Source organism: Erinaceus europaeus, chromosome 9 (genome assembly GCF_950295315.1).
Source record: "Erinaceus europaeus chromosome 9, mEriEur2.1, whole genome shotgun sequence".
Lineage (NCBI taxonomy): Eukaryota > Metazoa > Chordata > Mammalia > Eulipotyphla > Erinaceidae > Erinaceus > Erinaceus europaeus.
The window spans coordinates 56513864-56526724 of record NC_080170.1 but is presented as its reverse complement, the minus strand read 5'-3'; the positions used below and the strand labels follow the sequence as shown (position 1 = coordinate 56526724).

Below are 12861 nucleotides of genomic sequence, written 5' to 3'. Positions count from 1 at the left end.
TCCTTGGCATGAATATCAGACCTTGTCGTCCCAGCAGTCTCTTCCTTCTTGCCTTGCTTCAGGGGTAGTGGTGGGACCCAGGCCTGAAGATCTCAAAGTTCTTTTTGGGAAGAACCTCCCACCCTCACCCCAGCACCCTCTTAACCAGGCAGTACTCCTCAGGAGTTTTTTTTTTTAATAAAATGGAAATATTGACAAGGCTATAGGATAAGAGGGTTACACTTCCACACAGTGCCCACCCCCAGAGCTCCATATCCCATCCCCTCGTTTGAACTCTCCTATTCTTTATCCCTCTGGGAGTATGGACCCAGGGTCATTGTGGGATGCAGAAGGTGGGAGGTCTGGCTTCTGTAATTGCTTCTCCACTGAACAGGGGCATTGGCAGGTTGATCCATACTCCCAGCCTGCTTCTCTCTTTCCCTAGGATTTTTTTTTTTTTTAAGGACTGCAACACCAAAGCTTCCTTCAATGCAATGGGGGTCATGCTTGAACCTGAGTGACACACATGGTAAAGCAGTACACTGTCCAAGTGAGCTACTTCACCAGCCTAACTCCTCAAGATTTCTTACAGGTGGGGGCTCAGAGGAACCAGACAGCTTGGGTTCTCCAGGTCTATAGAGCTGATGGCAGTCAGGAATCAGATATTCCTGTGATTTTTGTAACAGTCATATGGGGAAATAATGAGTGCCGGGATGCCTAAAATTTCTGCCCCCGGCCTCACTGAAAGGAGAGGAATGTGTTATTTCTTACCTTTCCGGTCCATTGTCTTAATGTGTGCTGAAAAGATAGGGCACTCGGATGTTACATTTTAGTCTGGTGTCAGCAGCCCTGGGTGCTGCTGCAGGTGTGTATTTCCCAGCGAATGGGAGAGTCACAGACAGCCTGGAGATATGACTATGTGTGCAAGTCAGCTCTCACAGACCCACTTTTAGAATCTAAAGGACTCCGGAAAACAGGCCAGGGGATAATTTTGAGGCTGGCTTTTGCTCACACTGGTAGCTGCAAACATGAGGCATGTCTGAGTGGAGTGGGCTACAGCATGAGCTCCAGCTCCCACCCAAGGATGGGGTAGGCATGCTGCCTGACACCCTCTGCCCAGCCTGATCTCAGATGCCCTGCCTCCTGCCACCTGCCTTTGCCCTCAGGAGGCAGGGCACCCACCCACAGACTCAACATTCCTGGCTCCCTCCACAGGTTGAGTCTACGGACCCAGCTGCTTTGATCTCCAGGTGGTGGAGTCTCATCTCCTGAAATCTGCAGGAGTTTCAGGCTGCACCGTCATCCTATTGAGAGGCCAGAAACCCTTCATCTAAGTGCTCCTTCTCTTTCTCCTTCCCTGGAACCTTTGAAGTAATTGTAGGATTCAGGTTGCCCCCACTCTAGCCCAGCTGAAGTACACACAGTGCTCTTATCTTGTTCTCATTTCTCTCCACTTTGAGATCTCTTGGGACAGTGTTGATGGCTATGTGATCTGAGAGCTTTGCTATAAAGGATTGTTTTCATTTAACTCCGTACATCTTAATAGCAGCCTGTTTGACAGCTCTTTCTGGTAATTCCTTCCCTCCTCACTCTTCCCTCTCCATCCCAGGGGAAGCATGTGAATTAGGTCCAGCCTCACTTTCTCCTACTTGCTATTTGGCTTTCTCCCCCACTCACCAGCTCCTCACAACTACTTTTCGATGCTGTTTAAGATTGCTGGAGAGGAGGCAAGGATAGCAGCCAGCCTGTGAGCAGGTCCATTTTATGATTGGGGAGTGGTACTGGCTCCCAGCCCATGTGTGTAGCATGCAGATTTGGAGGGTACCTGTGTCCACTACTGTATGTGTGTGTGTGTGGGGGGGGTTTCTCTGGGTCCCCGCAGGTTCTTAGTGACTTTCAGTGATCCAGTGTGGCATCAGCCATGGGAAACTGCCCACCTCTGTTATGTAGGATAATTTCAGGAATCTGACAAAGACAAAATAGCACAAAGTCACATCAGTCAGAAGAGTTATTTAGACTGGAATCCAAAACTGCACACAGTCCAAGCAACTCCACAGCATTCCCAGAGCCCCAAGAGCACAGAGGTTCCAGATACTAAGTCCTATGGCCGTGGCCCCTCTCAGTCCTGCAGCTACAGCAAGAAGAGTAGCAGCAGAGCTCAACAGCGCACTGGGGCCCCAACACTCCCCTCCCGGACACCCCACAAGCTCAGCCTCTTTAGCTGTAAATATGGAGGGTGTCTGATTGCTATGGTTTCTCTCAAGCCTAAAACCAGTTCTGTGCAACTCTTCTGAGCTTGATTCTAAATTTATTCTAGAATATTGCTCTATAAAAAAAAATTAATGTGACATCACATGGGAATGAAAACAGGAACAGTCCCCAACAACCTACAGACTTCAAAAACTTTGAAGTACTTTGTGTAGTTGCAGAGATGTAGGCCTCATGCTCCTTTGCCTTTTGCACTTTCTCTGCTGTTATATCCTTGTGCATAAACTGTGTGCGACACTTTGATGTGTTGTGAATCTGGTTTGCTGAACTGCTCCTCTCATATTGAGAATGTGAAGTGTTTTCTCTGGCGTTTTTTTTTTTTTTTAAGAAGTGTACCCCCACTGAGCAAAATGATATCTTCTGCCCCAGAGTTACCACAATTAATGGTGAGTTTCCAGGTATTTCTGGGCAGCATAATGGGCTCACATGCAGGGATCCAGACAGGACAGAAGAAGGCACTTGGGGACAAGCAGCCAGGCATGTTTACTACTGTGTCCTCTGACCCACTTCCTTCCTTTCATGCACACATCAGCCCTTTCTGGTGCTTGTATGAACCACAGCCTCCACTGCCCTTCAGCTCCTGTCTGAACAACAGCTCTTGCCTCTTGCTGCTTCAGCAATTGAAAAGTCCACTTTTGGGGGTTTGTTTGTTTGTTTGTTTATGTCTCTTGAACCAAAGGGAAGCTGTTTGGTAAGATGTTGTAGCCCTGGCAACTAACCATGTGGTATTGTGTCAAATTCATGTGTGTGGCGGGGGGTGCATATGCATTCCCAGCTGGACCACTGGAATGCAGGCTGGGAGTGTGCCTCCCTGCTCTGTAAGGGGGGCTCCTCTTGGGGAGCACAGGACAGAATATCCCATTTTGGATGCTTCTAGAAGATTTTCACTCAGATATATAAGATATGTCTCCTTTTCTTGCCTTGGGGTGAGGTCCAGCTTGTGCCCTCAAGCATTAAGCTGCCCTGACTATGACTTCACCCTCTGTGCTAATGGGGGGCCATCCACCTTCCCCATTGCCTTTCTCCAGCATCAGCTCTGTTTGGGAAACAGTCATGGTGTCTGTTCCTGCTTGGCTCCAATATCTTTCCTCTGAACTCCTGAGAGCCCAGATTTAAGAAAAGATAATTTTTTCCCGTAAAAAGTCTTATATGTGTTGAGCTTACTGTACCCTTTGCAGTAAGAACATGTTTGATGATAACTTGTGAACTACAACAAAGTAGAACAGCTCTGCCCCACAGGGCTCTGTTCCCCTGGTTGCCACCTCAGAGCTGATCACACACAGGATACTCACCTAGAGGAGCATCTGAACCATCTCTGTGAGGGTCTCTAGCAAGTCTGACAGGAGTCTGACTTGGGGTCTCACAGCTAGTCAGCTCTGTTGGAAATTGGCTTCTCCAGGGAGTGGGTACTCCAGCTTGCTCCACAATGCCACTGACCCAGTGCCATGAGCTGTGTGCCCCCCACCCCCCTGTTTGAGGATGGAGGGTCCAGGTCTCTATTGGCCCTGTGGAGTGTGGAGTCACCAGCACCACCACTGTCAGTCCTGAGCTGTGGCCTGTGGCCTGTGAATGAGAAACTGGTCCTTTGAAACCCAAGTAACCCAAGTGACTGCAGGGAGCGGGGCCAAGGATCTGTGTCTCCCAGGAATCCTGTTCCCCCTGGCTCCCTCAGTTTGAGGTTGGTGCTTCTAAAATATGGCCCCTGCAGCAGCTAGGTCCATCCTCAGGCCTGAGTCCAGGAAGCCGTGAGGATCCAAGCAGACAACAGGGTGGAAGGAAGATAGGCTGCATCAGCACTGGAGCCATGGCTTTATCACAGGACAAAACTGACCCCAGGTCATCACCCAGAACCTCTCGATGTCACAGAGACTTGCTGGAGCCTGGCCACAGGAGATAGCCCTTGATCTGCACTTACCACTGTGGGGACAGGGACCATGCCCATGAGCCCATCTCTGGTGACCCAGCCCAGAAAGGTGCCTGCCACACACCTATATCTATGGGCTCCATTCAGACACCATAGCATCCCTGCCACCTGGATGCTGGCAGCTGTCTATGCTGCCACCACAGAAACTAGGGACAGTCAACATCCCCAGTTCCCTGAGGCATAGCCAGTGTTCCCTCAAAGAGCCCACATTCCTCTATGGGGTTGTGGGGGACTTCCTGGCTTCCTCCAGAATATGTGCTGAGGTGGGGGCAGGGTCAGGCTTTCTCCTATGCTGTCTGGTTCTCCTGGGCCCAGACCTGAGCTTCTCCTTCCTCCCTGCACCCAGCTCAGGTAGGGGCCCCATCTCCGCATATACTGGCAGGGTGCCATGGGAAAGGCAGCCTGTACGCCCCCCTTGCTCCCCTGTCCTCTGTGCTGGGATTCACTGTGGTGCCCTCTGGGGGTTAGGGGGGTGGGGGGCTCTCCTCTCTTGTGTCTTGTCCACCACATGAAATTGTAGGAGATGAAGCCACTGGAGCACTCTGTCCTGCTCCTGCTTATGTCAGCTGCCCCTGGGTGGGAACCTCTTCCTTTTCTGGGGATGGAGATCTGGTTCCTGTTGGTTCTGCCAGTTCTGCAAGGGGGCTGCTGGCCTCCCTCACCTTCAGAGCACTGGGCAGTGCTTGCCAGCTCCCACCATCTGAAGGGTGTGCTCTCTCTCCGCAGGTGTGCTGGCCATCCTCATCCCCCGCCTGGACCTGGTTATCTCCCTGGTGGGCTCTGTCAGCAGCAGTGCCCTGGCCCTCATCATCCCGCCCCTGCTGGAGATCAGCACCTTCTACTCTGAAGGCCTGGGTCCCCTCACCATCACCAAGGACGCCCTCATCAGCATCCTGGGCTTCCTGGGCTTCGTGGTGGGCACCTACCAGGCGCTGGAGGAGCTGATCCAGCCTGCCCTCACCCCCATCCACGTCAGTGCCACCAGTGCCTTTATGTAGCCACCTGGTGCTGCCCCCCTCCCATGTGGGCCCAGAGCCACAGGTAGGGCCTAGGCTCCTGGAGTGGCAGGGCTGCTCTCTTAAGCTCTGGCCCTGGGTGTGGGGGCCAGCAGGGGAGAGGCTGGGCCACAGGCCTGGAGGTGCCTCTAGCAGCAGTGCGTTCTGCCTTATGTGTACTATTTAACCCAGAATGTGTCCCTCCTCACCCCAATTCCTGCTGCACAGCTCACTTTATTTAAGCATCTTTTCCCCCTCATTCTCCCCACTTGTGCTCACCCCTTCTCTGGCCAGGCTTGCACTAGCAGATGTCCCTCCCCTTCCCACTCTATCTCCCTACTCTCTCTCTCCCTTTTCTACCTTTCACCTCAGTCTCCCCCCTGGCCGGGAGGTGGGTGTCTGTGGGCCACCCTAGCTGAAGGGTGCTTTCACTGGTCCCCTGCGACCAAATTGTCACCCCCTCCCTGTCCTCTGTGGGTGACAGTATTTATCCTCTTTGGAAGGTTCAGTGCTACCTACATGGAGATTATTTATTTAAAATCAGCTTGTGCTTTTAGACTCTGGAACTAAGTCTGGGTGTGTTGGAAATTGTTCCTTCTCCAGTAGTCTCTAACTCAGTTTCTCCTGCTGAGAAGAAACTGGCTCCAGGACTGGCTTCTGGACTGCTGGCTCTTGACAGGCCTGGCCGTGGGACAAGCTGGTGGCCCCTGGGCAGTTTGGACTCTGCCTGCCTTGCTTAGCCTGGCCTCACACAGAAAAGACGGGAAAGACTGGGAGCGTGTGCCCCCTACCAAGGAGATGGCAGCTAAGGGGACATGTTTCTGTCCAAGGGAGCTCAGAATGGGTGACTGGTTTTCAGGCCTGTGAGCCACAGCCCCTGACACGCCTGGTGCTGGGAAGACATGCTATTGGCACGGGAAGAGGATGTTGGTTCACAGCACTCTCCATGCAGGCTGAAGTGTCTCAGGTAGAAACGGCACTCGCTACCCACTGCTCCAGGACTAGGCCCTGAAGGACCAGTGTGGACTGTGGATGACAGCCTTGTAACACTAATGTGACCCCCTCACCCTCCTCCCAACACCCCTTCCTCCTCCTTGAGTGTCAGGCACAGCCTGGAGTGTCCTCCAGGCCAGCCACAGTCTGGGAACAAGTGCATAGAGGACCTTGCTTGGGGTCTCTTGTTCTTTCCTCTAGCAGAGAGGAGTGCTTCCTGTGCCCACCCAGGGGTGTGTGTGTGTGTGTGTGTGTGTGTGTGTGTGTGTGTGTGTACACACATGTGCACCCTCTGTGCTCGTGCACTGTGAGTCTCTGGGTGAGTGCAGTTCACAGCTGTGTGTGTTTGTGTACATCTCCCAACTCTGTGTGTGTGTGTTTCCACACTCTGGCCTGGAGACATGACTGGTACACAGGGTCTAGGAAGCAGGACAGCTTTATTTCAGATTCTGTTCATGTCATCATGAACCATGTTCATGTCCTTCTATCCGTCCTTTCCTCTCACTACCCCCCTCCTCCCCCGCTGCCCCCAGGTGCCATAGCTGCTCTTTCTCCGTTCTGAAGCTGAATCCTCTTGCAGTGAGTTCTAACCCATCGAGGAACGAAGGTGTGGCCAATGACTGTGTCCCTTTCTGCTCCCTGGTGCTGACTCTAGTGGGAGGAGGCAGAGACCCCCCCATCCTGAAGCCTCAGCTTTAGATGTCACCTGAGAGGGTTCAGGAGCAGTCACATCCTGTCTGCAGATGTGCCTAAGCCTGCCGTCCCCCATAGCCACCTTAGTGCCCTCTCAGGAGGGGTCAGGTGTGCATCTTGCCTGTGGCATCCTCAGAGAGGCTTGGGAGCTACTGGAGGCATCCTGTCTGGGATGCCTCCACTGGACATCAGAGGTCCCCTGGTGCCAGCTTCCCTCAGCATCCCTGTCCCAGACAGGGGTGTATGAGAGGCAGCTCTGTCTTGAGGCTTCTAGAAGCTGTGTGGTTTGTCCTGTGGCCTCTGTCCTCCTTCCTGGTCTCCTGCTGCTATGACAAGTGCTGGCAAGTGGGCAGTGTTGCAGGGCTGCTTCAGAAGACCCCAGGAGGTGTCTGGTTGGCAGTCCCTCCTGGCTGTGAGTCAGCTCAGGAGTCAGAAGTCAGCCAGAGACTTTGGGAGTGGGGGAGCCCTGCATCTGGGCTGCTGGGAAGCTACCTATCTGGTGACATGGAGCCTCCTGGTCAGGTGCCATCGCCTAGAGAAGCAGTGGGCAGCCCCCAACCTGCCCGCCCTGCAACACACTGAAGTGGGAGTCAGGGAGGACAGGGGTGTTGTGGGTGCCTCTGCCTCCAGGACTGGGCCCTGCTGTCCAGCCTGTGACCCTCACTACCCTAGGTTTCTGCTGGAAGAGGCTCCAGTTGACTGTTATATATACCTACCCCCAAATGCAGGTACGACTGCTTTCTCCCTGTACCTAGAAGTTGTTGCCCCTCACTGGTGGCATTTCCCATGCAAAGCTGCTGCCCAGCTGCTGAGGGTCCTTAGGCATTGGGCCCTGGCCAGATACATACCCCAGTCCCCTCTGCACCCCCACCTCTTACACTCAGGCCCTGGCTGATGCTCAGTGGTCATAACCTACTCTTCTCTGGGAATATGCCTCCTATCTCTGTGTATTGATTAGTGTTTTTCTCTTCCCTGGCCTCTTTTTTTTAATTTCAATTTAGTTTTATTTAAAATTAATTGGGGTTTGGTGCCTGCACTACGAATCCACTGCTCCTGGAGACCATTTTACCCATTTTGTTGCCATTGCCCTTGTTGTTGTATTGTTATTGTTATTGCTGTTGTTGTTGTTGTTATAGCTGTTGTTGGATAGGGCAGAGAGAAACCGAGAGAGATGGGGAAGCCAGAGAGGGGGAGAAAAAAACAGACACCTGTAGATCCGCTTCACCACTTGTGATGTGACCCTCTTGCAGGTGGGGGGGGGGGACCTGGGACCTCTTATCGGGATCCTCACGCCGGTCCTTGTGCCTCACACCATGTGCACTTAACCCGGTGCACTACCGCCAGGCCTCCTCTCCGCCTTTTTTTTAATTGCCACCAGGGTTCTGACTGGGGCTCAGTGCCCACACTGCGAATCTACTATTCCTAGTGGACATTTTTTTCTATTTTTATTAGATAGGACAGAGAGAAATTGAGAGGGGGAAGATAGGGAGAGAGACACATGCAGACCTGCTTTGCTGTTTGTGAAGTGTCTTCCTGTAGGTGGGGAGCAGGGGGGGTAGAACCCGGCTTCTTGTGCATGGTAATGTGTGCACTCAATCTCTTCCACAGATTCCTCCATTTAATACTAAGTACACACCCCCTAGGGTTATAGAAGTGCAAAGACCCCAGTCTGTGTCCACTTATACTCTCTACTCAACACTGTGCAGTAGGCCCCATCAGAGGGCTCACTTTCTAGTTAATAAGATGTTAAGGTGGCTGCTTCCTGTGTGACATCTTGGTGACCTTGGAATTGAATTCTCCAAAGCACTTTACAAATGCTCTGGACCAGGAAGGAGAGGGCGGCCATAGTTCATATCCCAGATCCTGGCAGATAATCAATGGCAGCTCATCCTGCTGGGCCTAAAGCCTCTGGGCATCAGCCTGGTCAGGTTCCTCCCTGTCCTGTGTACCACTGGTCCAGGGGACATGAGTGGTGCTGAGGGGCTTGGAGTGGGGTGGGGGAGAAGAGGTGAGTGGCTACTTGTAAGACCAGTTCTTTGAGTTCAGCCAGGGAAATACTAGGGAGACCATGCTGTTTCAGTGCACATGACTGCTATAAAGCCTATAAGTGATGTGTGAGTGCAGATGTGCTAGTCCGACTGTGGGGTGTGTGTGTGTGTGTGTGTGTGTGTGTGTGTGTGTGTACACCCAGCCTTCCCCTCCCCCCTGTGTTTGTATGCAGATGTGGATCATGTAGGGGTTTCTGGAAGACCCTGTCAGGTTCTGCACAAGGATCATATGTTAAATTTTTCCTTTTCAATAAATGAACTTTATTTTTTATTTTTGAGAGGGTGAGGTTTGCATGTATGTGTATGTATGTGTGTTTGTTTTTATTTATTTACTTTTAATTTAACTTTTTTTTCCCCCCCAGAGCACTGCTCAGCTCTGGCTTATTATGGTGCTGGGAATTGAACTTGGAAGATTTGGTGCCTCAGACATTTAAGTTTTTTTTTTTTTTTCCAATAACCACTATGCTTTCTCCCCGGCTATTTATTTATTTACTTTCAATGTCACTGGGATGCTCTTGTTGACTTTAGGTCACCTTGTGTCCAACAGCAGTGGGATGACAGAACCCTCTGTGTTTCAGGAGCCCAAGGAAGGGGCCAGGTCAGGCAGTCATGGTCCTCCTGCTTGAGAACTTGAGCGGAATGTCCAACCCTATGCATGTCAGATGAAACACAAACAGCTGTGGCCTCTGCTTTCGGTGCCAGCGAGGCTGCAGTGCCCAGTTTCCCACCAGACACTTGCCGAGTCATTGCTGAGAAGGCATTTTGTAGGTGTGGGTAAGGTACACACTCAGCTGCCCTTTGGTGAAAACCGTAATCTTCAAAACATGGGCAGCTTCAGTCCAGATGCTGAGTGAAGGCTTCCTGGTACAAGCTTTCTGGCCAGGGTAAGTTCCCTTTCTGCCACATTCCATGGAAAGTTAGTCATTGGTATTGCCCCCTCTAAGGATGTGCTGGCTATCGAGTTAGACTTACTTAAAGTAGATTCCTCAAGGAACAGGCTCAGAGAGTACTGATCTCAGTAGTGTAATGACTGGAACTGGGAGTTGGAGAGCTCAGTGACTGGTCTGTGTCCCCACCAGTGAGTGTTGGCATGGGTGAAGTGAGCCCTCTGCTTCTGGAACCCCCATCTCTGTAGGGGAGCCACTGACAGGTGATGTGAGTCTAGAGAGACAGAGAGAGGACCTGGAGGGAGCAAAGGGCTTCTGCATAGTTCCTGAAACTTCAGCTGAGCTGAAGAAACAAACCCATGGCCCAGAGAAGTGATTCCATTTGATTTGGGCTGAGTGCTTTTGGGTTATAACCCTGTCTTGCCACTTCCTGTGTGCGGGAAGGCACTCAGCCTTTGATGGTTTAGCTCTTTTGGTTCTGCCTCCTTCCATGTCCATACCTGAGGGCTGTGCTCCACCCTGTGGGGAGCCAGGCCCCTCAGATAAGCCCTCTGTCCTGCTGGCTGCCTCAGATCACCCCTTACTGAGCCTGAACCCCAGACTCTGCTAGGAAGGTGCTTCCCAGGCCCCACCCCTTCACCCCCACCCCCACAGATGTTACTGAGAAACCGTGTCTTCAGTGGGTGACAATTACTAGACCCTGGGTCATTGCTCCCCCCCACATACACAAACTTAAAAATATATATATTTGGGATATGAGTTACATATAAAATGACTCACCTGTTTTTTGTGTTCAGATTCATTTTGACAAGTGCATGAAGTAATTTGCTGTCCCTTTCTGTTAAGATACAGAATATTTCCATAAAAGTCCCCTTGTGCCCTTTGTAGTCCATCCCTCCCCACACCACTCAGCCATGGGAAACATCTGCTCTGATTTTTCTGTCTGACTTTGCTTTTTCTGGAGCATCGTCATAGTGGAACTCCACAGTCCTTTCTCTGACTCCGCTCACCTTTTGTATGTAAAGCTTTTTATACTCATCTGTTTTGGCAGGTTTTTTTTTTTCCATTGCTGAATTGATTGGATGAGCCATACCTTGTCTATGATGGGCAACCAGGCTGTTTCTAATTGGGGAAGACTGTAAATAAAGCTGCTCTGAATATCCATGTACACATCTTCATGTAGACACGTGTTTTTATTGCTCTTGAGTAGATACACAGGAGTGGAACTTCAATGTTGTGTGATAAACTTGCTTTATAAGATAAACTTACTTTAGGGGAAACTGGAAAGTTGTTCTCCCCCATGACTGCACCAATTTGGACCTGTACCCGCAGTTCCTGTACACTGTTTTGGCTTCATGTCCTCCCTTTGCACTGTGCTCTCGTCTTAGCTGTCTTGATGGATGTGTAGTGGTAGTTCACCATGGCTTCCATTGGCCTTTGCCTTTATGTTAATGGTGTTCTTTGTCTTTTACTAGGTCAATTTGCCATTAGTACCTTCTGTTGTGAACCATCTGCTCAAATGATTTCCCTTTTAAAAAATTCAGTCTTTAAAAAAATCAAAATTTTATTTTGAAATAATTATAAGTTCACAGGAAGAAGCAAATATACAGGAGGGCCAGTGTCCTCTCCTCTAGCCTCTGCTGCCCTGGCATCTTGTCCATCCCCACACCCGCACGCAGCTGTAGTGCATTGGAGCTATGTGCTGGACTGTAGTGCTACCTATATGTGATGCAGATAGAACTAGAGCACATAGTAGCCACATGCACAACCATGCACACAGTTCTAGTCCATCATAGCTGTGTCCTAACTACATATTCCTCAACACACTGGAGCTGTGTGCATAACCATATACTTCACTGTAATGTACCATCAAAACTCAGAAACTGCTATTGGCTCACTTGTACTTTCCAATCATATGACTTAAAAAAAATGTATGTAGACAGAAATCAAGAAGGAAGTGGGAGAGAGAGAAGGAGAGGGAGAGTGAGCAGAGGGAGAGACCTGCAGCACTGCACACCATTCATGGACTTCCCCTGTGCAGGTGGGGACTTGAGGCTTGAACCTGGGTCCTTGCACACTGTAATGTGTGCACTCAACCAGGTGTGCCACCACCTGGCCCCTAGTCATAAGCATTCGTATGTGTGGGTGGTTGTGTGTGTGATTAGTTTCACTTTTGCTCACAGCTCTGTCACATCTAGCTTCTGCCATCATAGTTAAGAGACCTGTCTTTTCAGCTGTGGCTTATGGTGATGCTGGAGAGTGAACTTGGGATCTCTGGTGCCTCAGGCAAAAAAGATCTTTTTGCATAACCATTATGTTATCTCCCCAGGCCCACAGTCAAGATGTTTAACTGTGGCATCAGCATATTCATGTAACCCCATTTATAGACACCCAGAGACCCCCTCCCCCACTTCCCTAACCCCTAACAGTCCTAATCTGTTCATCTCTACCATTGTGACTTCATGAATACCATGAAATGAAACTATTTTGAGATTGCCTTTCATTCTGTGTAATTTCCTTGGGAGTCTCTCCGTTTCTCAGTAGTTCCTTTTCCAGAGACTAATCCCAGTTTGTCAGTAGTTTGTTCTCTTTCAGTGCCAAGTAGCTTTCCTGGTGTGGGCATACCACAGTGTCTTAAACCACTTAGCCACTGAAGGAAATCTGCATTGTCGCCAGATCTGACTGTTAACAAACACAGTTGCAATGAGCATTTGAACATGAAAAAGAGCATTTCTTTCTCTGGGATACATGTTGAAGAGTGCCATTGCTGGCCTATATGATAAGCTCTTTCTAAAGGGACTTGCAGTTTCCAGAGTTCCACCCTAGCAGTGCATAGGTTATCTGGCGTGAGCCCTTAACAGTGATTGGTGTTGTTTTGGGTTATTTATTTATTGCATTCTCAGATCTTGTTATTTTGTCAGGCTTATCTACATTTCATTTCCTTGTGAAATTGTAGCTGGAAGCCTTTTTATTTCCCTTCCCACATGTCCACCAGCAATCTGTAGAAGTGCAATTGGTTTTTAAGCATTAATCTTGTGTCTGTGGCCTTTCTGCACTCACTCAATTGTTTCACG

At 50.2% G+C, this 12861-nt stretch overlaps 1 protein-coding gene across 1 annotated transcript in view; it reads left to right on the top strand.

Annotated features, from left to right (window-relative positions):
- Window positions 1–12290, top strand: part of LOC103118538 (proton-coupled amino acid transporter 1) — a 58347-nt gene extending 46057 nt beyond the window's left edge. Inside the window, exon 11 of the mRNA XM_007528767.3 lies at window positions 4898–12290. Within this exon, the coding sequence (XP_007528829.1) occupies window positions 4898–5169 (272 nt within the window). The 3' untranslated portion in view covers window positions 5170–12290. The remainder of the gene's footprint in view (window positions 1–4897) is intronic.
- Window positions 12291–12861: the final 571 nt, after the last annotated feature.